At 36.2% G+C, this 25,111-nt stretch overlaps 1 protein-coding gene across 3 annotated transcripts; it reads left to right on the forward strand.

Moving 5' to 3' along the window:
• The first annotated feature begins 4,855 nt into the window (after window positions 1-4,855).
• Window positions 4,856-12,732, forward strand: LOC106877205 (eukaryotic translation initiation factor 5). Of its 3 annotated transcripts, none has more exons than XM_014926053.3 (10): window positions 4,856-4,950; window positions 9,042-9,270; window positions 9,510-9,591; window positions 9,747-9,919; window positions 10,012-10,128; window positions 10,376-10,696; window positions 10,979-11,140; window positions 11,353-11,520; window positions 11,612-11,737; window positions 12,045-12,732. In XM_014926053.3, the coding sequence occupies exons 2-10, from the start codon at window positions 9,196-9,198 to the stop codon at window positions 12,144-12,146; spliced, it is 1,326 nt and encodes a 441-aa protein (XP_014781539.1). In that variant the 5' UTR covers window positions 4,856-4,950; window positions 9,042-9,195; the 3' UTR covers window positions 12,147-12,732. The 3 variants fall into 3 exon arrangements, with proteins under 3 accessions (XP_014781539.1, XP_089221285.1, XP_014781538.1); XM_089365159.1 differs by lacking the exon at window positions 4,856-4,950 and adding an exon at window positions 6,213-6,512; XM_014926052.3 differs by lacking the exon at window positions 4,856-4,950 and adding an exon at window positions 6,479-8,944.
• The last annotated feature ends 12,379 nt before the right edge of the window (window positions 12,733-25,111 follow it).

Genomic DNA, 25,111 nt, shown 5'->3' on the forward strand with positions numbered 1-25,111 from the left:
TGGACTGGCTCTTGTGCGGGTGGCACATAAAAGACACCATTTCGAGCGTGGCCGTTTTCGTGCGGGTGACACGTAAAAGCACCCACTACACTCTCTGAGTGGTTGGCGTTAGGAAGGGCATCCAGCTGTAGAAACTCTGCCAAATTAGATTGGAGCCTGGTGTTGCCATCCGGTTTCACCAGTCCTCAGTCAAATCGTCCAACCCATGCTAGCATGGAAGGCGGACGTTAAACGATGATGATGATGATGATCCTTATAAAATTCTTTGCACTATTTACCTCTTCCATTTTTCTATTATTATCCATTTACATTCAAATACTTTTGTATTAAATGCATTTTATTGTATACTTCTTGATATGACAGCCACTCTTCTTATTTGATATCCTCCCACCAGCACTTCTTAGACTTACTGTCTCTCTCTTTTACAATATTTTCGGCCTTATAGGGGGCATATAGAAAGCTGTTAAATAAATAGATAAATGAATAAAAAAATAGCTGATTGACCTTACTCTTTGTACTTAGCCTGAAAACTGCTAGTTGGATGGAAATAAAAGAAACTAACTCTATCTTCGTTGTAGGGGCGAAATATTTTGTTATCTGTTTGCCCCACTTACTCCATCCTTTAACCTTCTTCATTGCTATAAACCTTTGATACTCCTCAACTTATGCCTGACATCAAAGCATTTTCCCTTATAATACCACCAAACTGAACAAACAAATTCATTCTTACTAGTGGGACCCATGAATATTTTACAAAATTAACGGTAAACCTATTGGGTTATCACTGAAAACTTTATCCAAAAAATCTGAAAGTGTAGCCTGTGTTGTGTCTGTATGGAAATATAGTCGTTCATCTGCTATTCATTGAAAAGTGAAAGAAATTGGAATATGATGATTACTTAACACACTTCATATACTTTATGCACAATTTTATAGACTTAATACACAGCACTCATAAAATAAATATTCACTCTTATTTTTCCATTTTCCCCATAAACAAAAAAAAAAAATCCTGTACATATGATACAACCTTTAGTTAAATTGCATATATCTGCCATGTAAATAAGCATCAATATTTCATGGTATTTCACTTATGCACATGCATTAAGTGATAGATGATATAAAAAAACTTGGTTCAATTTTTAAAAAATACACTTTTCACTATCCAATCACCACCACCATCATCATCTTTCTCCTCCCTCCACCTTTCTTTAACCTCACAATCAGAACATCACCCCTCTGCTAAAATTATTACGTTCCCCCCTACCTCACATCATGAACGCTTCTCTCTCTCTCTCTCTGTCTTTTCTTTCCCCTCTTTGCCATATCCTTTTTTTCTCTCTCCTTTTTCTTTCTCTTCTCTTTCCCTTTAACTAATCACGTGAAAGCATTACATTTACATTCACTGTATCTCGTGTCATGGATGCTTCTCTCATCACGTGAAAGTGTTACCAACAGGCGAAGTAACACAATGACAAGCAGTATTATTATCAGATGACTGGTAATGCTCATAGAATCATGAAGTGGCACAAGCAGTCAGCTTTTGAATGTCTTTGAATATTCTGATTTCACTAGATGAAAACGTGATTTTCTAATGATGTAATGTCTTCATTAATCAATTAAAAACTCACTTGAAACAGCTGTAGTAGATTGACACATTATCCATCTATTTATTATTCACCTCACTTGGAACCTGCATCTTGCATAGATCTGAAGTATATTATGTACCGTACATACATTGAGTGCAATGTGCATTTCTTGATTAGCCTCAGGGCTCATGATATACTTGATTGGGTACAGTTAATTGTATACGTAAACTGAGTATCTTTCTGCCTGTTCTTTGGTACCTGCATATGTATTTCTCTATTTTTGTTGTGTTCACATTTTTTCAACCCATTTAAGTGCCTGATTCACTTGAATCCTGATACATTATACATACATATATGTGTGCGTGTGTGTGTGTAGATATGGTGGTGCAAACTGGAAAAACAGAACTTAAATATGAGTATATGTATATTTTTATTGATATTCATCAACACAAGCGACAGAGTGACTCAAGGTCAGAGAGGTTTGGGCATTAGCATTTATCAAGTGCTAACTCACGAAACTCTTGGACTTTGAGTCATTCATTTGCTTCTGCCAAATATTAATAAATTTGCTTTGAGCTGATTGGGGACACTAAACTCCCTTGTTCAAAAATATAAGGACACAGGTAGTGTGTCATATAGCCAGCTGGAGACGATGTTTCCCGGGGCTAGTGTCTTCTGTTATAGCCTTGGGCCAACCAAAGCCTTGTGCGTGGATTTGGTAGGCGGAAACTGAAAGAAGCCTGTCGTATATATGTGTGTGTTTGTGTGATTGTCCCTCCACCACAACTTGACAACTGGTATTGGTGTGTTTACTTCCTCGTAAATTAGGAGTTTGACAAAAGTAGCCGATAGAATAAGTGCCAGACTTAAAAGAAAAGCAAATATTGAGGTTGATTCATTCGACTAAAAATTTCTCAATGTAGTGCTCGATGAAGGCCCCAGTCTAATGACTCGAACAGGTAAAAATTGAAAGGTGAATATACTTGTTTCAGTCATTAGACTGTTGCCATGCTGGGACACCGCCTGGGTGCGTGAGCATATATATATATATATATATATATATATATTAATGCACACACACATATTGCCTATATCTGTCTTAATTCTCTCACCGCGTGACACCGGTGTTGGTTTTTATATATATATACATATATATATATACGTGCGAAAATGGGCGATTCGTCAAAAAGGATCCAATAGAATAAAATTAAAATATCAGACTAAAAATAATAACTGGAGGGGAGCAATCGCATTGATTAAACCTGTCAAGGATGAGTACTAACATGGCCGCAGTTCAATGAATGAAACAAGAAATAGGAAAGAAGGAAATAAACACACACACATATGTCTATATATATATATATATATATATATATATAAGCAATGTTAAATCTAGCCGGTGTTCGCCATGAGAATTTTCGAATCTTCCAGTAAAACCTATAGGCACCCAGTCCCGTCAGGATGTTCTTGATATTAGAATGTATTGACACTTACACATCGATATTTTTGATATAATTACATAAAGATTCCGTTTCAATTGTATTTTTCTTTATTTCCGATGGGACAGTGTGTCATACGCATTTGATATTTCCATTTACGTACAGCTGATACACCACGTTTGTTCCTAATCTACATCACGTAGGCATAATCTTCACAAACCCACAATACTCCCACTTGGCATTCACAGTCACAGTTAACAGAGACCTGCGAAATATCTTGTTCTCAGGTCACAACAACCTAGTCGCGAGGCTTGTGGGATGAAATGAAATTTCGCTGTTTACTTTTATGAATAAATTGATATGTAATTCTTATAATATCGATTATAAGCAAGTCGGCAGACGGTATAAACGCAGTTACACGCGCGAGTGTTGTATGCATCTGTGTGTGTGTATAGAGATGTACACGCATGTGCATAAATACATATAGGCATATATGCATTCATATATATATCGATAGATAGATACACACTCAAAGGGGGTGTGCATATTTACACATGTATATTTAGTATGGTGTTATCTACTTACATGCGTGTATATGTTTATATACATGCACACATACACATATATACATATATATATATATAGACATATGTATTATATATATATATATATATATATATATATATATATATATATATATATATATATATATATATATATATGTATACATATACACACACACACGTATGTGGACATAAAAAAACTATATGCGTCAGTTCAGCTGTCTACATGGGATAGATAACGCCAGGATCTGCGATCATAACTTGCCGTCTGGCCAGGAGTTTGTTTTCTCATCCATTTTATGATGACTCTTTACTGTTCCACTGTTTGCCACGAGAAAATTCTGCCTAAATTATTCGTATACAAGTATATGTATATAAACAAATGTATTAAAGTTTAATAAAGTTATATTGCCAATTCGTAATTGGATTTTCTGTATCCCAGTGCAATAATCTCGGAAGTGATTTATTATCATCACGGCTTGCGCTATGAAAATTAAAGGGATTTGCTTTCCCTACAAGTGGCTTCTAATAAACACATGCATTATCTATGTTGCTCTCTCTCTCTCTCTCTCTCTCTCTCTTTATATATATATATATATATATATATATATATATATATGAACACAAGCTTTCGAATTCAAGTCAACTGATACTTTTTCTCGATCCCGGAAGGATAGAAGATCCAACATTGAACACGGCGGTATTTCAACTCAAGAAAGCACTTTCTGGCAGGCAACAGCACTACCAGGGTTAATAATAAGTAATCACACACACATATGCTGCTATTCGACACGAGTCTTGGAAACCGGTTTCGAAAAACTGGGTGTAGGGTCGAGTTATATATATATATATATATATATATATATATATCTCTATATATATATATATATATATATGTATGTATATATATATATTAGTTTAATGTATATATTAATATTATCTCGGTTTTTAAAAAAACCTTTGATAATGTAAATATGTTAATAGTTACCAGAGGTAGCAAAATTACACTAGAAAACAAGATATCACAGCCGTTTGAAACATGTGTAGGAATTAAAGGAACTTCTATTTATATGCGTTTTGCTCCATTTATTATTATTATTCATATATATATGTGTGTGTTTGTATATAACACGTATATGTACATCTGTGAACATAATAAAACGTATGAACATAACAAAGTTGTTATATTACATTTAAAAAAATGCCATAAGTCTCATTCGAACGAGACTTCCGCTTGTTTCGACGACTAATTCCGGTTCCCTCTACTTATTCCGATCTTTCTTCCCTCTAACTTAACTCTCCATCTTTCATTTTGTAACCAACCTTTTTTTTCCCGATCAAGGTTATTTGCTCGACGATGTGAGTAATTTCAGAATTCATTAATTTTATTTTATTCGTATTAAATGATAAGCGATAAGTTTGATTTCTGATTCTGAATAGAAGAATATTTGTTTCTCAACAAAATATTAAGTATCGTAAAGGAAATATTTTACGGGTTCACCTCTCTCTTACCGACTTGATCTGCTCGCATCTGTCTTATTTGTAGATAGCAATCTCTCTCTCATATACATATATATATATGTCGATTATGCATATTTTGAGCTAATTCCGTAGAATCGATTTTTTATTTATCTGAAGGAATATCATAAATTATTAATTAACCTCATGAGGAGTACTGATACTCGAACTCACTAATTACTTTTTAAAATGTTAATTTAGGATAATTTACTTAAACACCCGCCTTTTCTTTTCAACACACCCTCTCCCATCCCTTCTCATTCATTCATACACTCCGTCGTCTTTTCCCTCGATTGTTCCATGTGTATGCCTCTCTCATATACATACTTGTAGTTTTCCTCTCTCTCCTCCTCCTCTGTCGCTCAATAGCTCTTTTTCCCTCTCTGAAAAGTACACGTACTCACTCACATACTTTCGTCCTCCCACCCCTTTTATGTCTGTCTCTAACCACGGATTGTGGGAACTAGCAGATCATTCACCGCCAACACAAGAGAGAAACAATAAACACCCTAGTATTCTTATCACCAAGCGAATTCTTGGTTATTGGATAGCACTTCAATATATATAACTACTATACAGAATACGTTTATTACGATCGTTTAATATATATCATTAAAAAAAAGTACAACATTAATAATAGTTTTGTATTGTTTTCACCAGTGATTTTTGAAGATCATCAGTCTGCACAGAATAATAGTTGCCGTCAGCAGTAGCGGTATTACCATCATTATCAACATTCATTTTACTTTTAACCTCGACACAAAAGAACAACAGCAGGAAGAAAACCAGTTAATTTGGTCACGTATATTACTGGTAGGAAAGCGGTGAACAAGTTTATTTTTTTTTTGAAATCACCACTTTTACTATTATTATTATTATTATTATTAGTAGTAGTAGTATTTAGTATTTCCTTATCAAAACGACATCAGCAGCAGTAGGAGCAGCGACGACCATTGTCAGTGCTAGCAGCAGCAGCAGCAATATCAGGTGCCGCACTAGTGTCGGTACTAGCAGCAGCAGCACTAGTGTTTTCACTAGTGACAACAACAGCAGCAGCAGTTATAAAAAAGCCTATAAAAGCAAGCACCAGCAATATCGACACTGCCACCACCTTTACTACTTTCCACCACTCAACAACCAAGTGTACCGAAAGAGACGATTACACTACTAAAAACACTCCTACTAAAGTAGTGTTTGTTTTAGGAGGAGTGGTGGTGGCGGCGACGACGACGTAGTAGCAAGCAGCAGCAGCAGCAGCCAGAAGAAGAAGAAGACGGCTACCAGGACGAAGTAATAGGAGCTCGTGTCGCTCCCTTCTTCAGCTGTTGCCAACCGCCATATTTTATTTTATCTCTTTATCCTTTCTGTTGTCGTCGACGTTTTTATGTCATTGCATCAAGACGGTAAGTTTTTTTTTCCTCTTGGACAAACCTAAAATAACCACAACCATTTAGAGCTCGCCTCTTCCTTCCGAACCTCTCCCTCTCTGTCTTATCTTTTTGTCCGTTTTTTTTTTTTTTTGTTGTATTTCTGTTTGTCCATTTTTTTTTCATTCACATTTTTTTCGGCCCACAGTTTTCTTATTATAACTACATAACTTTTAACTTGTCTATCACAGTATTCCTATATACGTATATCTACCACTCCGTGGATGTAAGCTTATATAATATAAACAGATAGTTTCCTATATATATATATATATATCCTTTATTCTAGATTTCTCTATCCTCTCTCTCTATATCTATCACACTTTCTCATAATCCCTTTTATAATTAACCTTTTTTTGCTCTACCCTTCTGTTATGTGCTCGTCTTTCCTGTCGTGACATGAACCGCATGTTCCTTTCATCACTGTTTCATGTACATCTTTATATGTACGTATGTTCTAGGCTTAATCGTTTAAATAGTATGTGTTAGAGTACATGTGTGTGTGTGTAGTGAGAGAATGTATATTATGCGTGTGGGAGAAGCGATGTAGTACTTAAACCTATTACAAGTGTTAAAGTGCTATGTTTCTATGTAAGCAAATTATGTTACATGTCTGTTCTAGATGTAATAAGTGTATAAAATGTTATATATAAAAGCAATATATATGTATTTAAAACCTAGTTTTATCATTGAATATTGTCAGCAACACTAGGAAAATTTTCCACGTTCAGCATGGAATCCATTCCATGTTTCACATTGGTTTTATTATATACATGGCTACTTTCTTTTATGAAATGTTTCGTGGCCTTGGGAGAGAAGAAAAAAAAATTGCCTTGTTCTGTTTTCGTTAGTCTTGCTTTTCTCTGTGTGATTTGTGCGTTTTAAGGAATTTTAATTTCGTTCCCTTTCATTCTTTTACTGCCACTTGCTGCCAATGATATTGACGGAAATTTTTAGAAAAATCCGACTTCTTTGACCTACCTCTCTTGTCTTTTCTCTTTTAATCTGGGTTCGCTGGAGTTTTTTCCCCCCATTTAATTTTTTTTTCTAATTATAGTATTCCGAAAAAATTTTTTTTTCTTTTTAAATCACCCCCCCCCCCATTTCTAAAGTAATTTCTCTTTTCTCCCAAATGTGTTTAAGTTATTAGCTTCAATTATGTACGATTTACATATGTGGGTGGAGGTACCATCGCCACATGGAAAGTAATCTATTGAAGAGAGCGAATTCGATTTTTTTTTCTTACCCCTCTGATTTTCGCTTCTCTTTGTGTGAGGTTTGCTTAATTGTCGTCAGAAACTAACGCTTCAATTGAATGTGGAAGGTCTCAATTAGTTTACGTGCCCAGACATTAATTGCTGCTCTAATCTTTAATTCTTATGTCGTATTGCCTTTTTGTAACTAATGTGCTTATGTCAGTCGGATACTCCTTGTTGTTTGACCTCTACGTAAAGGAACGAGATAAAAAGAAAACATATTTTCAATTTAATAAGCTTTTAAAATATCGTTTTAATTGATTTATTTATGCTAAATGGATTTAACTGAAGAGAAAGTTTAGTTTCATATTTATTAATTTTTGAGGTGGTAGGGAAACGGACTTTTTTTTCTTCCAGTTCTTTTTAACTTCCACGTTGCCTCGTCTCTGCTAATATGTAATATAGCAGAGCTTTTAATGTCGTCACCACCTACAGACTGTCGTCTCGAACTCTTTGAACTTATTTTAAAAAATGTTTTAACCATTTGAATCCGTTTTTTTTTTTGTTTGTTTTTTTTTCTCTTTTTTTTTTGTTTGCTAAATTTCAAAATATTGGCATCATCGTTCCACAGAACGCCTTCCAAAATTATTCAACAATGAACGCCTCTCTAGTTTCCATCAGTTTTTTTTTGTTTTTTGTTTTCGAAGAAGTTTCGCTACTTGTTAAGTTTCAATGCTGTTATTAACTCCAACAACTTTAATGTGTCAACTATTGATGATTATAAGTTTCATTAACATGGACCTTAAAAATGATTTCTTTTTAGATGAATTGCTATTGCCCTTAGGAAAGCCATGACCGATACAACCTCTTCTTTTTTTCTCTTTCTCCTCTTTTGCCGAAAAAGACTTTGTATCAAAACTACCTTTCCAATATTCAACCATATTGACGATTAGCAGCAATATATTGAGGATTTGTTAAAGGCACAATGATCTTTTTCTTGAAGATAATGTTGGATTATGCTTGATTTCTGATGGTTCGGTCAACAACCCTGGTGGATTAAATAGAAATTTCGAAATTTGTTAGTGGTCTCTTGGCAACTTGAAAATATTACTTCGCAAAAAAAAAAATAAAAAACCCCCAACAATTTCATTTCTTCTATACACTATGAATAAGTCTTTTATCAACATAGAAATACTGCTAGTATAATAATTTGTGAGTATCTAGCCACGAATTTACATATAGACTTAATATTGTTTTATGTAGCCAGTGGTTTTTGTTTTTTGTCATTTTCTTTTCTTCTTTTTTCCAGAGTTATCATTGTGCCTATTGAGCACGAGAACTAAGTGTTCGACCAGAAGTAAATCCGATCAAGGTTTTATGAATTTCTCCACGGTTTGGAGCCATTGGCGCTATCCTGATAGTAGCATCCATCGTAAACATAAGTGTCACAAAAATCAATCGGAATGGCTTGCGTTAACGTCAACACCAATGTGTCTGACCAGTTTTATCGCTATAAGATGCCTCGTCTCATAGCAAAAGTATGTTATCATTCTCGTACTTCAATATATTTGGCTTATAAGACGCATTTTTAACTCCTGAAATTTAACTTCAATTTAAAATATAACTAAGTAAAACACATTTTGCGTTTTACTCCCCATTTCTGCTGATTATTAGCACTTTACGTTTCACTTTCTTCGCCGGAAGTTGTCCATATTTGTAAATTTTATATTATAAAACTTCGATTCTGTAAAATGAGTTTTCTTTTTTCCATTTCTAGGTAGAAGGGAAAGGAAATGGTATTAAAACAGTTGTTGTCAACATGCCAGAGATTGCCAAAGCTCTCTCAAGGCCCCCAAAATGTAAGCTTTTTTTTCCCCCTTTTCTTTCCCCCACCCCCTCTGATATAGATTTCATATTTGAAGTTCTGAATAGGAATATAAGCTGTCAAGCGTAATTCACACTCGATGAGTGTTCAAACTGCAAACTTTCTTATTGTAACCTATTTATTTTTAAGATCCTACCAAGTATTTTGGCTGTGAACTTGGCGCCCAAACACAATTTGACTTGAAAAATGATCGCTACATTGTTAATGGTGCACATGAAGCTATTAAGCTGCAGGGATTACTTGATGGATTCATTAAGAAATTTGTGCTTTGTCCACAATGCTCTAATCCAGAGACCAATTTGGTAAGCAACTATTCTGAATGTTCAACTTCTATAACTTAGCTTGATTGAAGGTGCATGTATTTTAAAGTTTTGTTTTTTTTATGAACTTTCAGGTTATTTTATCCAGAAAGCAGCTTATCTTGCAACGTTGTATTGCATGTGGATACCAAGGTCCCGTTGATATGAATCATAAGCTTACTACATTTATCTTGAAAAACCCACCTGATCAGGTAATGAATGGTTACTCTTTTCCTCTTTTTTTTTTAATAGATAGAGAGCATTTGATTTTTAGGCATAATAAGAAAAGCTAGTTTTAAATTTCAAAAGATTGTCAATGATATTTTCTGAAGAATTTAATGTCTGTATATTGCCTCATAGAACACTATGAACTGCACATTAAAGTATCATATCTTGTGAATATATTAACTTGGTATTCAAAAACAGTTAAAACTGAAAGTTAATAACTTCATTTTCTAGGATAATCAAGCTCAAGCAACATCTAAAAGCAAAAAGTCAAAGAAGTCAAAGAAACAAGAGAGTGTGAATGGTGATTGTAACAGTCCTGAAGCTAATGCACAAGAACAAATGGCTGCTCAGCGTGCAAGTGGAGGAGATATTCTGGCACCTCCTGAGGCCCAAGATGCTGGTGATGATGATGATTGGACTGAAGATTTTAGTGAAGCAGCTGTCAGGGAACGTATGAGAGATTTGACATCGGCAGCTAAAGGGCTTACCTTAACAGATGATCTTGAAAAGACCCAAGAAGAAAGAATGAACATTCTCTACAACTTTATCAAAGTGAGTTGAGTCAAAATTTTTCCTGAGTAATATGTTCATGTAACTTAGGTTTTCTCTTGCATTTTAAAATAAAATGAATACAAGTTTAGGTTTTAAGTATATTGATACTCCCATTGGTTAGTTATTGCTTTAATACTTTTGAATGTATTTTCAACGAGAATATCCAATATGCTTGTGCTGATATAGTAAAATGTTTTTGACATGTTTTAAACAATAGTATTTGCATTTTTGAACTGAAGGTTTGATATTTTAGAGTTAATACATTTATTTATATTGGAATAGCAAAAGCATGAATCTAAAACCCTTGCTGGTGCTGACAAAGATATCCTTGCTGAAGCTGAACGTCTTGAGATCAAAGAGAAATGTCCTACAATCCTGGTTGAATTGCTTTTTAATGCAGACATTTTAAAACAAATTAAGGAACACAAGAAACTCCTCTTAAGGGTAAATATAGTTCCACTATTGATTTAATATTTAAATGCTTATTTTTAAACCCCTTTGATACCATGCATATCAGCATTGTTTTTAAAACAATTTTAATTTAAACCTGTTGGTGTTTTTGACAAATAAGCATGAAACCATTTTAAAGTTACACTTCACTAAAGTCTACTTTTCCAAATTAAAACTAAGATTTGTGAACTTTTTTTTTTTTTCAGTTTTGCAATGATAGTCCAAAAGCCCAAAAATATCTGTTGTCTGGTATTGAAATTCTTGTTGGTAAAATCCACAAGGATGTTCTTATGTCAAAGGTTCCACATATATTAAAGACACTGTATGATGAAGATATACTGGATGAAGATGTGATACTAAAATGGGCTGCTAAGGTGTGTTTCCCTTCTCTTTGTCTTTCACATGCACTATTTGTATTTGTTGTAAATGTATAACTTCACTGATTTGTTATTTCTAACTTTTCAGCCAACTAAGAATCATGTGTCCAAGTCGGTGGCTGAGGACATCAGGGAGAAAGCAAAGCCATTTATCAAGTGGTTGGAAGAAGCTGAAGTTGAAGACTCTGATAAAGATGGGTCTGATGATGAAGAGGTATATTCTGCTTTTCCCGCTCTTCCTTCCCATGTCCATAATTGGTGCTAATACTTCAATTAAGAACATAGAAATGTAAAATATCCTGTGCTGTAGTCCAATGTCAAATTGCTAATTTGGGAGATGGTGTCTAGTTTGAAATGAGTTTTTTTTTTATTAAGAGAAAAAAACTCACATAATTTTCAGTCTCTTCTATAAAATTTATTTCATGTAGTCATGAATAATTAAAGTTGTAAAGATAGTGACTTGCTTGACATTAACAATTTGTTACAATTACTAACACTTTTTCTCTTTCTCTCTCTTCCAGATTGCCTATTCTGCTACTGAGGTAGTTTCTATGTCTGAACCAAAGAATGTGGATGATGATGATGATGAGAGTGGAGCAGATATTGATATTGATGCCATTTGAAATCTTCTGGTCATTGCTTACTTAGAACATTTTAAAATTTTGTTTCTGGGAATATTTTGTGCAGATAATACTTTTTTCAGGTCGAGTAACTTATGATAAAAGCATGCCAAAGAAAACTATATAAATACATTGACAAGAAGTCTACATTTTGTAAGGCTTTCAATGAAGCAACTGCAAACTGCACCAGTTTAATAAAGGGCGTAGGTAATAATTATATTAATCATATTTTCATTTGGTGCATATTTCAAATTTTAAGGATAATATGCGAGGGTTATTCCCAAGTTAAATTTTCTTTTAGTGTATTAATTTTTTTCTCTAATTTAAAAATATGGATATTGTTGTTTATCTTTTGGCTATTCTAGAAATGTTTGTTGTTGGATAGAGCTCTTCATTGAATCAACATATATCAAAACATGAAGTACAATTTTAGAAGCGAACTAGATTTTTAAATGCGTCAAGAGACCTAACAATTACTGCTTCCATTTCATTTTGACAAATGTTCTTTGCTAATATTGTCTCTACAGGTTGTGAACATGTATATTGGTAAGACCTGTTGACTCGTACGAATAAAATATTACATATTGTATGCTGTTGTTGTTTTGCTTACTTTCAAGGCTAATTAAATTTTTTTTAATATGCATAAGTTAGATAGCATACAAATGAATTTGGAACATTGAAGTTCTCAAACTGTACCCTAGATTGTTCAGTTTTTTTTTTTTTTTTTTGTTCTCCCTCCTCTCCAATGCATTAAGAAATTTGCAGCACAAATTGTATGGGCCTTGAAAATGGGTTTGCAACTTTCATGTGCTTTTAACAATTATGGCAACAAAGGAATTGAAGCCATGTAAATTACAATCTTCCATCAAAATTAGATGTCAATTTGTTCCAAACTCTGGTTTAATGTTACTCCATAAAGCAGAGTAAGATCCCATAGAAGCACTGTTATAAACTAATTCATTCTCAGAAATAGATTTTACCTATAAAATTTATTGTATATAAGTCACAATTCAATGTAAAGTAAAATGAATGTCAATCATTTATAATAAAAAAAAATACAATTATAATAGTTTTCTGAATCACTTTCACTCACACTAGTCGCACACACCACTTGTAGATGCAATCACTGATTCACTAGCACTCATGGACTTAGATAAAATAACTCATAAACTCAGATTCTCAAGTGAAGCATTACTGTATTTTAAAAAAATGTCAAATTTCAAAGATACTACCATTGTTTAACAGCCATCTTCGATGCATGCATGAGTAGGACAATTGACAGTTGGCAGGGTTCAAAAATACCCTAGGCTCCTGTCTTTGGCATGGTTTGATGCTGTCCTTATCACCAACCACTCTGCAGAGTGGACTCGGTGCTTTTTATGTAGCACTAGCACAGGTGAGGTTAGTTTGGGCATATTTATAGCTGGATTTTTACATGGCACTGGCAGGAGTATTTGTGTCAGGATGAATGATTAGTGAGACAGATAGAAAGATGTCTTGCTATAATGGAGGTAATCCGGTATCAGATGAGTGTGACAGGAATACTTGTTTTGCTATGGAGGAGGTTACTCAGAGAGGTACAAGAAAGAGGACAAACAGGTGTGCTGAGGTAAAGGAAATACTTTTTTTACTTAGGAGAAATGGCTACCCAGTAAGAGTGGAGTGCCCGGGTATATTCACAAGTAACAAGGATCAGAGCATAGTTGTGATGGTAGAGTAACAAAGGTAATGTGGTCAGGTATTGCTAAAGACGCAAGTGGGGATTGCAGTGACTGGTGAAAACCTGACATAAATGGAAGGGGGAGCAGTGATATAGGAAAGGGGACTGGAAAACAGTTTGTGAAGAGGAAGGAGAAAGATGCAGGGTCTGTGAGAAGTTGGTTACATGTGCTACACAACACTCCTAGCACTATTTTGTTGATGTGGGTGGGTCCTTAGCACCTCATAATTCAAACATCTTGGTCCATTGTGATTTTCTCTATGAGCACTAAGGTCCATTCTCACTACTTCATCCCATCTCTTTCTTTTCCACAGATACCATTCACTTTCAGTGACGGGCACTTGGGTACACAGCTGCCTTTGCTCACACGTCCAAACCAATGCATTCTCCTCTCTTGCATGCCTATCTTTTCTTTCAACACAGTTATGCTTTGTTGGTCATGCACACTTAACCCTTTCGTTACTATATTTCTGGCCAAAATACACGCCTCATGAGTTTCAATTAAATTCTAAAATAATCATGAATTTAGACTAGTCTCATTAAACACCTGTAACTTTTTTATTTATCAACATATTAATGTGATATTTGGAACATAATTGAAGAAAGGGTTCTTAATCAATTCTATTGCATAATTTTTGTCTCAAAGTTCTCCACGTACTGGGGTGGGGGGTACTGCTAGTGTCTCTCACATGTAAATATTGGTTCACCTTCACGAATCGTACTCTCGTCATAATACTGGAAATGTTCATTGCCAAAAGGTTCCTGATTGCTCCAGTAATATGTGATTCTAGGTAACTGTCTAATACCCATAATAATATTTATGGCAAAAGATGCCCGTATTTCATCTACGGTAGCAGGAAACCACAAGCTATCTTTTTTTTTCTGACTTGTTTACATTCTGCGTAACGGTTTGTTTCTGCAGTAATTTCAAACAAGCATGCTGGAAAAAGAAGTAAAGGTTTCACTTCCTGAGAAAGACTATGGGTAGACCCTGTCTCCTCAGAAAAATTGTTAATAAAAATATTTTTTAAATCTTTACTTCATTCTGGTGTAAAATCATCCTCACTGTCAATGTCGCCGTCGCTGCTTTCGGTTTCGGATACAGAAATATCTGATTCATTATCGTTCACCATGTGCTTTTGTAGCTCATTCATTCTTTTCTTCGATATCTCCATATCTTCTATTGAAAAACCTTTAAATTCTGAATCACTACTTGATAGCATGAAACTCCTCTCCATCATCAAAGTTGAAAAAAATTAACGCCACAAAAAATGTGGAAAAATATCTTCCAAAATTCACTGAGTTCAAATATCATGCCACACAATGTTGGATACAATAACTCAACTGTTTACAAAGTGAAATCACATGTACTAACGAGATTTGGGTCCAAATATACATTTAAATAACAATGGGTACTCTTGACTTGGTTGGTCTTATGAACCAAAAAATTTTTCGGCCGGGTTAGTAACGAAAGGGTTAATGTTCCAAATCCAGTGGAGACTTCATTCCTCTGCAGTCAGAGCCCATGTCTCACTACCATGTAATGTAGCCATTTTCACACAAGCATCATACAATCTACCTTTCACTAAGTCCAACAGAGGTAGTAGCTCTCTGAACTTCCATTCTGTTCTTATTCTAGAAACAATACTTTCAGAGCATCCACCACCGTTACTACTTTTGTCACCTACATAGCAAAAACTACTACCTCCGACTCCCTCATGCTCTTAGTGCTTATTGTTCACATAAAAGCGACCTAATCTCTACCTACCTGTGATTCCACTGCATCTCTCACGTGTCCATAGCTTAAACTTGGTGCAGCAGATGGAATTACATCCCACTCCTTTCCTGCATATTGAGCAGGGCCATTTACCTGATGGAAATGAGTCTTATCTGCTTTCTTGCTTACAACAGCATCTGTAGTCTTTGCTAAATTAACTTTAAGGCCATTTGGTTCCAGGTTTTGCTTCCAAACCTGGAAATTCTCCAGTTATGCAATAAGAGCAAGGTCATCAGCATATAGCAGTTGCCATGGGCATCCACTTTTGAATTCATGTTATGGCCTGGAGGATTATAATGAACAAGAGTGAACTGAGAACTGATCTCTGGTGAACTCCCAAATTGTACATTAAATTCATCACTGTATTCAAGGCCAACTCTCACCTTATTGACAGCATTGTTGTACATGGCTTGAATGACTCTAACAAGCCAATCTTAGTTTCCTTATAGACCACTAAATAAGAGAGCAGGGAAACCCTGTTGAAAGCTTTCTCCAGGTCAATGAAGGGTAAGTACAATGGCTTATTTTTGGCCAAATACTTTTCTTGCAACTGTCTCACTAGGAAGATGGCATCTTTGATACTTCTCCCTGGAACAAAACCAAACTTATCTCATCTTGTTTAATTCTATCCCTAATCAGTTGAGATATAACTCTAATTTTCATGACCTGGTCCAGCAGTTAGATACCTCTGTAGTTGTTTCTATCTAAGGCATCACCTTTACCCGTGTAGCAGCTAACTATAATACTACTACACTAGTCTTTGGGGATGACGCCTTACTGAATAACCTGATTAACTGAGTCACAAGGCTGTATTGCACACTACCAGATATTTTAATAATCTCAGTGATTCCTGATGGTTTGAAAGATTATATGGTAGTGAGATGTGGACCCTGAATGCAGAGGACAAGCGAGGGTTAGAATGAAATGAGGCGTGTATGCTCCGCTGGATATGTAATGTAAGTGTACATATTCAACAGAGTGCTAGTGCTTTGAGAGAGAAGAGAGGCATAGGAAGAATTAGATTCTGTGTGCAAGAGAGAAGACTGCTGGTTTAGTCATGTGATGCAGATGGATGCTGACAGCGACCCAGGAAGACATGAGATGGAGTACTGAAGAAGAACATCAGGATGTTGAATCTTTCAGGCAAGATGACAAAGCACTGAGATACCTAGGGCCTTGCAGTAGTCAAGAAGACTTGTACTCTGCAGCAGAAGTGTTAAGACCAACCCTTCTTGTGGTGTAAAGCACTTGTGGCAGTTACATGTAAAAGTGTTTGTGCAGCACACTGTAAAATGGTTGGCATTAGGAAGGAAATCCAGCCATAGAAACCATGCCAAATCAGACAGGAGTCTGGTGCAGCTCTCCAGCTTGCCAGCATGGACAACAGGCGTTAAATGATGATATATGTACGTAAATAAATATACATATATATATGTATATATAACAAATGAAAGAAAATGGAATATACAAGAATTTATTATTAATCACAACAATTGTTTCAACATATCCAGCTTTGATCCCTCACATGTGGGACACTCAACTACTGGTTCAGGAGCATCCGGTGGTGCAGATGTGTCTTGTTGGGTGATAAATAAATAAATACAACTTGTTAAAATGACTGTTTTGCAATGTAACTTTCCATTTTGTAGAGAGAAAAAGAAACAGCCAGATGGAGGAAATATCATTTTTGATCTATATGAAGATGACAAAAAGAGAAATGAACACTCAATCCAGCGAGAAAAGTATCAAAAATAACTGTGAACAGATATGGATGTATAAATGTCCTCGGGCAAGCTGCATGGTGCAAGTACACTCGCTCATACAAGCATCTGCAAAAATGTGAGTTCTCAAACGGTAACATTGTGGTGGTATATGATGTGCATCGCAGTTGTAGAAATTACCAATGTTGCTTATGCCTGCTTCTTGTATATATTGAATTGTTTAATGGTACCCAGCCCTATCTAGAACATCATTATAAGCTGCATGAGAATCGAAAATTTTATTGTTAGCAGATATATATATAAATGGTCCCTTGACATGTTTAAAGGGACTGACCCAAGTTGTGATGACCCATCCACCCCATGCTACCATGGAAAAGTGATGATGATGATATGTATGTGTATGCACAAGGGGCTAAACATAGAGGGGACAAACAAGGGCAGACAAAGGGATTAAGTCGATTACATCAACCCCAGTGCGTAACTGGTACTTTATTTATCGACCCCAAAAGGATGAAAGGCAAAGTCGACCTCAGCGGAATTTGAACTCAGAACGTAATGGCAGATGAAATACCGCTAAGCATTTCACCCGACGAGCTAACGTTCCTGCCAGCTCACCGCCTTGAAAAATTCAATGTATATATATATATATATATATATATATATATCATTAAAAAATTCAATATATATATAATCAATCCAAACATGAACAAGCAAGAAAAGGACGTGGAACAAGTACTGTATTATTGGACGCTCAGAAATGGAAAAAAAAAGAGAGGAATTCACGTTTCGAGCGGAGCTCTTCATCAGAAATATAGAAAAAGTCCAAAGAAGGGAAGACGGAAAAAGAAAATCACCAACAATACACGCGCGGTCACAAAACCAGTGACACAAGCTATTTTATCTAATGCTCTAAAAGATTATGCCTATCTACCACATGAACAGTTCATTTATTTTATTGGCCCCAGAAAGATGAAAGAGATATTGACCTTGGTGGGATTAAACTTAGAATGTAAAGAGCCATAATAAACACCTGCTAGTCTGCCATTACATTGTCATACATCATACATAGAAAATATGTTGTTTCAGTAAGGAGAGACTAGCAAAATAACCTCCTGTTGTAGACTTAGCTATTAGTTATCTTAAATAGAAGATAAAGTGAAATGTTGAAAATATCTGCATGAAAGGGGGGGAAAAAAGGGTTGCCTCAGTAATTTTATGCACACATATATTTAAATATATATATATGTGTAACCCATACCAGCATGGAACATAGATGTTAAATAGTAATAATGATGATGACATATATATATATATATATATATATATATATATATATATATGGCAAGAAGAAAATGGAGGGGATCCAGAGATAGTATGCATCAACTGTTAGACATTATGTAATGTCTATTTATTTATTTTAAACAATTATGAGAATATATATACATATGTAAAACACAATCTTTGCATATGTATATATATTCTCATAATTGTTTAAAATAAATAAATAGACATAATATAATGTCTAACAGTTGACGCATACTATCTCTGGATCCCCTCCATTTTCTTCCTGTCGTATAGATTAAGGGTAAACCACTTTTTACCCTCGCCCATCTATTAAGTTCAATAGTGCAATTGCCATGAAATAACCAACACTTGTGTATTAATAATTGAGTATATTACCAGCAGTATATTGGATTGATACTATCCCTTAGTTGGTTGGTTTCAAAACGTCTAACTCTGAAAAACTAGAAGTGGTTGATAGCTTCCGCTATCTAGGTGACCAAATTAGTAGTGGGGGTGGGTGCGCTGAAAGCGTAGCTGCTACATTAAGAATAGCCTGAGCAAAGTTCAGAGAGCTCATACTTCTGCTGGTGACAAAGGGTCTCTCTCTCAGAGTAAAAGGCAGACTGTATGATGCATGTGTACGAACAGCCATGCTTCATGGCAGTGAAACATGGGCTGTGACTGCTGAGGACATGCGTAAGCTTGCAAGGAATGAAGCCAGTATTCTCCGATGGATGTGTAATGTCAGCGTGCATACTAGACAGAGTGTTAATACCTTGAGAGAAAAGATGAACTGACGAAGCATTAGTTGTGGTGTGCAAGAAAGATGATTGTGCTGGTATGGTCATGTAGCGAGAATGGATGAGGATAGCTGTGTGAAAAAGTGCCACACCCTAGCAGTTGAGGGAACTTGTGGAAGAGATAGGCCCAGGAAGACCTGGGATGAGGTGGTGAGGCAAGACCTTCGAACATTGGGCCTCACCGAGGCAATGACTTCTAACCGAGACCTTTGGAAATATGCTGTGCATGAGAAGACCCGGCAAGCTAAGTGAGACCTAAATCAAAAGCCTCAGGCAGCCCACTTATACATACCTTCCTTCATTGGACACTAAACTCCGCTTGCGAAGACCTGTTGAGGCAAGTGAAATCGAAATCGAATTAAATTCGACGACTGGCACCCATGCCAATGCCGTCTCCTTCATTGGAAACGAAACTCAGCTTGTGAAGACCTATTGGGGCAAGCGAAAGCAAAACCGTCAATGGCACCTGTGCCCAGCATCGCCTTCCTGGCATGTGTAAAGACATTCGAGCGAGATCGTTGCCAGTGCCGCCGAACTGGCTCCTGTGCAGGTGGCACATAAAATACACCATTTTGAGCGTGGTCGTTGCCAGTACCGCCTGACTGGTCTTCGTGCCGGTGGCACGTAAAAGCGCCCACTACACTCTCAGAATGGTTGGCGCTAGGAAGGGCATCCAGCTGTAGAAACTCTGCCAAATCAGATTGGAGCCTGGTGTAGCCATCTGGTTTCACCAGTCCTCAGTCAAATCGTCCAACCCATGCTAGCATGGAAAGCGGACGTTAAACGATGATGATGATATACATATATCATCATCATTATATATATACATATATATATATATATCGTTGTTAATATGTTAAATTGATGTATGTCCAAATTTGGCCAAATGAATTTTTTTCAATATTTATTTTTGTTTACAATAGCCAGTTCTTTTGGTCAAACTATTGTATCTCCAGCTGCTTCAGATGCCAAAAATTGTCACAGTGTAGTGAAATGGTTTTACGATGGAATGATGAAACTATTTTTTCATTTTCTGAAAAACCAACATTTTGGACTTATGATACTTTTGCATTATAGCAATGATATATATATATATACCAGAGTAAGCACATAAATGTGAAACAAGGTGGGAAAAATTAGTACTCGAATACTGGAGGTAGAGTAGTATGCTTTATTATTACAGCTGCAAAAATATCACAAAAAACTGTTACTCAGAGTTTCACATTCCCATTCATCGGGCAGTTGTGATCCACATTTGATCCATTCTGGATCACAACTGCCCAACGAATAGGAATGTGAAACTCTGAATAGCAGTTTTATGTGATGTTTTTGCATCTTTGAGAGGCTGTGTGGTAAGTAGCTTGCTTACCAACAACATGGTTCCAGGTTCAGTCTCACTGTGTGGCACCTTGGGCAAGTGTCTTCTACTATAGCCATATATATATATATATATATATATGTGTGTGTGTGTGTGTGTGTCTGTATTTGTCCCCCCACCATTGCTTGACAACCGATGCTGGTGTGTTTACGTCCCAGTAACTTAACAGTTTAGCAAAAGTGATTGATGGAATAAGTACTAGGCTTACAAAGAATAAGTCCGGGGGTCGATTTGTTTGAGTAAAGGCAGTGCTCCAGCATGGCCACAGTCGAATGGCTGAAAAAAATAAAGGAACAAGTATTTAGTGCATTAAAATATGCAATATTAACTCAACTTCATATACTTAACATGGGATGGTTTTGTTGAGACATTTCTTTTTGGAAGGAAAGTGGGTCTTATATGCTCCACCATGGCTGCAGTCAAGTGACCAAAACAAATAGGATATATATATATATATACATATATATACAGAAAAGAAGTTTCCCAATGTCCAGCGATGTGAGGACCAAAGAACTGAAGCATTTTCGATTGCAAGACAGTGCGTGAGAGAAAATTGTGATGTCACAGGAGAGAAATGTGTCTGCATGGATGATGGTGCACTTGGTTCTGAAAAGAAAGAGGCTTAGAGGAGCCATTATGAAAGACTACTGAACATGGAGAATGATTGGAAGGAGGAGAGCCTGCCAAATGTTGACCCAGTAGAGGGACCAGCTATCTGAATAGACAGCTCCCTTGTAGATAAAGCAATTAAGGGTATGAAGCCATGAAAAGCCCCCGGCCCATCAGGAATCACTGCTGAGATGCTTAAAACATCTGGTGGTGTGGACTATGGTCACCCGTATTGTAAACCAGGTAGTTCATGATGGAGTCATGCCCAATGATTGGCATAGCAGCACCATAGTCAACTGCTATAAGGGTAAAGGTGATGCTCTCGATAGAAATAACTACAAGGGTATCAAACTGCTGGATCAGGTAATGAAGGTCACAGAAAAGGTCATAGCCCAACTAATTAGGGAGAGAGTCTGCTTAGATGGGATGCAGTTCAGTTTTGTGCCAGGTAGAAGCACCACTGATGCCATATTCCTGGTTCGACAAATGCAGGAGAAATATCTAGCCAAACCCCTACAATTGGCTTTTGTGGACTTGGAGAAAGCCTTTGACAGGGTCCCCCGATCCCTTATCTGGTGGGTTATGTGGAAACTGGGGATTGACGAATGGTTAATAACGGCTGTACAGGCCCTATACAGAGATGCCGTTAGTAAAGGTTAGGGTTGGCAATGAGTATAGTGAAGAATTCCAGGTAGAAGTAGGGATCCACCAAGGATCAGCCCTCAGCCCCCTCTTATTCATCATAGTCCTCCAAGCAATAGCAGAGGAATTCAAGACAGGTTTCCCCTGAGAGCTCTATGCTGATGACCTGGCCCTCATAGCAGAATCACTACCAGAACTAGAAAAGAAATTTCAGGTGAGGAAGCAAGGTTTAGAATTGAAGGGTCTTAGAGTCAATGTTGCAAAGACCAAAGTTCTAGCAAGTAGGAAGGCAAACACATTACACACCCTGTCAAGTAGGTGGCTCTGCTCAATCTGTAGAAAAAGTGTAGGTAGAAACTCCATAAGATGTACCCAGTGTAAGCTATGGACACATAAGAGGTGCAGCAACATCAAAGGAAGATTAACGGGAAGATAGCTTTCATGTGCAGCAGATGCACAGGGGCAATAAACACCACAGATACTCAGAAAACAGATTCCATCATATGCTAGGGGGAGAAATTAGAAGTAGTTGATAGCTTCCGCTACCTAGGTGACCAAGTCTATAGCGGGGGTGGATGCTCAGAGAGTGTTACCACTAGAATAAGAATAGCCTGGGCAAAGTTCAGAAAGCTCCTACCCCTACTGGTGACAAAGGGCCTCTCGCTAAGAGTGAAAGGTAGATTGCATGATGCACATGTGCAAACAGCCATGCTTCATGGCAGTGAAACATGGGCTGTGACTGCTGAAGACATGCATAGGCTCGAAAGAAATGAAGCTAGCATGATCCGCTGGATGTGTAATGTCAGTGTGCACACACGACAGAGTGTATGAGCTCACACACATGCATAAATGTATGTGAGTGTATACATACACACCCACACACACAGAGGCCGGTATGCGTACATATATATATACTCTTTTACTCTTTTACTTGTTTCAGTCTTTTTGACTGTGGCCATGCTGGAGCACCGCCTTTAGTCGAGCAAATCGACCCCAGGACTTATTCTTTAGAAGCCTGGTACTTATTCTATCGGTCTCTACTGCCGAACCGCTAAGTTACGGGGACATAAACATACCAGCATCGGTTGTCAAGCGATGTTGGGGGGACAAACACAGACACACAAACACACACACACATACATATATATATATATACATATATACGACGGGCTTCTTTCAGTTTCTGTCTACCAAATCCACTCACAAGGCTTTGGTCGGCCCGAGGCTATAGTAGGAGACACTTGCCCAAGATGCCACGCAGTGGGACTGAACCCGGGACCATGTGGTTGGTAAGAAAACTACCAACCACACAATACCCATATACAAATCTGTACTTATATAAAATATCTATACTTATAATCATATATACTCACATGTACCCGCTTCCATGTTCATATATGCATACATACACACGTATATACACACATACATATATACATACACACACACATATATACATATATATATATATATATATATACATACATACATACATACATACACACACTTACACATATATACATATAAATATACATATACGTATACATACACGCACATATATATGTATATATATACTTTATTTAAAAGCAGCAGAAATATAGCAAAAGCTGTTACTCAGAGTTTCATGTACCTGTTTGTTGGACAGTTTTGTTAAAATAGAACAGAAATAGCAATATGATCGAAACTAGTTAAAGGATACACCTTTAAAAATGGATTTGTTTCATTGGTCCTTTCAATTAACGGTCTTTTAAGCATGAAATGAACAAAATAAACAAAATAAATGAATTCAATATAAATTCATCCTATTATAAAAATCGAAGAAAACCTTAAATCGAAGAGCGGATTCAAAATACATATTGTAAATAATTATGTACAAAATATAATTCAATTAATACATTAAAAATTAAAATTAAAATTTTCACGCTGCATTACATAAATATTTTACAACAGTATATACACATACTAAACCATCAATATACATACATACTTCAAAATACACAGATGGATGTACACAGACGACATACATATACAGACATATATATGTAAGACGTAAATATACACACAAATACACATATACACACATATACATATGTATGCAATCATGCTCGCATGCAAAAATCACTTGGTGTATACATATAGAAGTTATAACAGACAAGCGAGATAAGAAGTAAATTTTTAAACGTAGGGAGGGGGAAAGAAAAAGGAAAGGAAGGATCTTAGATGTAACAGTTAGCAAGAGAAAGAAGTGAGTGAGAGGAGAGGAGAGGAGCGCAAAGTTAAAGGACTCTATACAAGTAACAAATAGGGAGAGAAAAGATACTTTCCTTAAGGAAAGGAAAAGAAAGAAAGAAAGATAGGTGGTTGAATATGTGTAATGAACGTACACAAAATAAAATTACTTATACATGTGTATACAAAAGTGTATATTAGCATAAATACACATACATATATAACATACATTATAAGAGGGATGACAACTAGATGGACATCCAATATGCCAAATGTAGACCCCATATGGCCTGACCACTAAGAAAAAATTGATCTCAAGAAAATTCGGCAAATGTAAGTGAGCAAGACAATTGAAAAGATACAAAATATAATGATTAGTCATATACCAGATTTCATTGTTACCATTTACATATTTACATACGTAAATCTCCACAATTCATCAGTGCGACCATCATAGAAAATATATATACATGTTTACATGTTTACACTTTTATCGCCTTCAAAGTATTCTCCATTTGAAGCAATGCATCGATCCAGATATATTTTCTACTGTTCAAAGCAGTCCTGGAACTCTTGTGAAGTGATGCCTTTTAATGCCTTCATTTTCCCCCCTCAACCCTTCCACATCTGCAAAACATTTTCCTTTAAGGACTTTTTTTTATTTGGGAAAACAAAAAAGTCACAGGGAGCAAGATCAGGTGAATAGAGATGGTGGGTAAAGTGAGTCATGCTGTTCTTGGTCAAAAACTGTCTCACACTCAAGGCAGTGTGCACAGATGCATTGTCATGATGAAACCACCACTCCCCA

This window comes from Octopus bimaculoides, chromosome Z (assembly GCF_046866305.1).
Source record: "Octopus bimaculoides isolate indiv1 chromosome Z, ASM4686630v1, whole genome shotgun sequence".
In the NCBI taxonomy this organism is placed as follows: Eukaryota; Metazoa; Mollusca; class Cephalopoda; order Octopoda; family Octopodidae; genus Octopus; species Octopus bimaculoides.